Source organism: Plectropomus leopardus, unplaced genomic scaffold (genome assembly GCF_008729295.1).
Source record: "Plectropomus leopardus isolate mb unplaced genomic scaffold, YSFRI_Pleo_2.0 unplaced_scaffold5668, whole genome shotgun sequence".
Taxonomy (NCBI): domain Eukaryota; kingdom Metazoa; phylum Chordata; class Actinopteri; order Perciformes; family Serranidae; genus Plectropomus; species Plectropomus leopardus.
This window is the reverse complement of record NW_024662275.1, coordinates 1-1,530: the sequence shown is the minus strand read 5'-3', so window position 1 is coordinate 1,530 and position 1,530 is coordinate 1. Positions and strand designations below refer to the sequence as shown.

Sequence of the window (1,530 nt, the reverse complement as noted above, 5' to 3'; positions counted from 1 at the left end):
ATATATACACATTTCTATCTGTAAAACACTGTGTCATCTGCATATAGTTTGATGTGTTCAGGGTTTGTAGCCTATTATTGCAGCTGAGCGTTTGAATAATAAAATAGAACTTCCTGTCTATAAAACACCGTGTCATCTGCGTAGAGTTTGACGTGAGGTTCGTGTCACTGCAGATGCTGATATAATTAACAAACAATTGTAGAGGGAAGATGTAGACATCTTTGTGTCAGGTGTAAAATAAAAAACAAATTCAACCTAATCCTAAAAACAAATTACAAACATTCATTTCCCGTAAAGTGAAACCTATAAAACATACATTTTATGCTTTCATAATAAAGTTCTTTGTAATATTTGAATGTTTATCTCCTGCTGGCTGCTCACTCATGTTCATTATTAGAAATAAACTGCTGTAAAATAGATCTATAAATAAATCACCGTGTCATCTGCATACAGTTTGATGTGAAGTCTTTTGTTTCTGCAGCTGATATAATTGTGTAATTATTAAATATTCAGAAGGAGGGAAGGCATGGACATCTCTGAGAGGTGTAAAATAAAAACTTTATACAACCTGATTTCCTTTAAACGGCTGTGAAACGTTTGGTGTGAATGCGGGACCTTTCAGCTCCTCTGCTGAGTGAAGTCTTGCATGTTGCTGCTGTGCTCAGAGTTAGTGCTGCATTCATGTTCATCACATCAACTAAATTACAATAATTTGATGTTTTTAACAGTCCAGCTCCTGTCAGTGTGCTTCACACAGACGGACGGAGGAGGACAGAAGACAGGAGGCAGAAAAACATTTCCACTCATAGCTCAACACTTCGCCTGTTCGGCTGCTGGAAGACGAGACATCCTGTTATCGTCGGCTGATCGTCGGCTGATCGTTGTGTAGGTCACGTGATCATGTGATCACGTGACCTCTCCGCCTCTCAGGTGTGTTTGTTGTCGACAGCGTGGCGTTTGTTCCCCTCTGTTTGTCTGTCAGGCTCCTCACTCAGTCATGTGACCTCTTTCCTGTTTTCCTCTTCTGTCCTTCGTTAACCCTCGAGTGTCTCTCTGTCCTCCTCCTCCTCCTCCTCCTCCTCCTCCAGCTACCACATGTAGGTCTTTGTGGTGTCGATCTGACTCCCTCCGGCCTCCTCCCCCCTCTCCCCCGCCTCCCTCTCCTCCTGCTCCTTGTCCTCCTTGTCCTTCTCGGCCTCGCTCTCCCACAGCGTGATGAGCGGCGGGTACAGCTCGTTCAGCGGGATGGACGTGGCGTGCTGCATGTACTTCTTCAGCGAGTGTCCGCAGGACTTGTGCTGCTGCACACGGCGGCCCATGTACACCACCAGCAGCGCCATGATGGACAGGGCGAACATGGAGCCCATCACCGCCGCCAGCGCCACGCTGCTGCGCCGCGATGCCACTAGCTCCACGGAGAAACCCGCCTCCTTCGTGGTGACGTTCAGACAGGAAGTGTGGACGGGGGCGGAGGGGGTGATGGGGCATCGCGGCGCAGCAGCGTGGCGCTGGCGGCGGTGATGGGCTCCA

At 48.1% G+C, this 1,530-nt stretch overlaps 1 protein-coding gene across 1 annotated transcript; it reads right to left on the bottom strand.

Annotated features, from left to right (window-relative positions):
- Positions 1-1,088: 1,088 nt before the first annotated feature.
- Positions 1,089-1,487, bottom strand: LOC121939692 (leucine-rich repeat neuronal protein 1-like; the record flags this gene model as incomplete). The annotated part of the gene is made up of 1 exon (XM_042482674.1): positions 1,089-1,487. A coding segment is annotated over one exon (399 nt), but the record flags the coding sequence as incomplete, so codon positions are not given.
- Between the last annotated feature and the right edge of the window lie 43 nt (positions 1,488-1,530).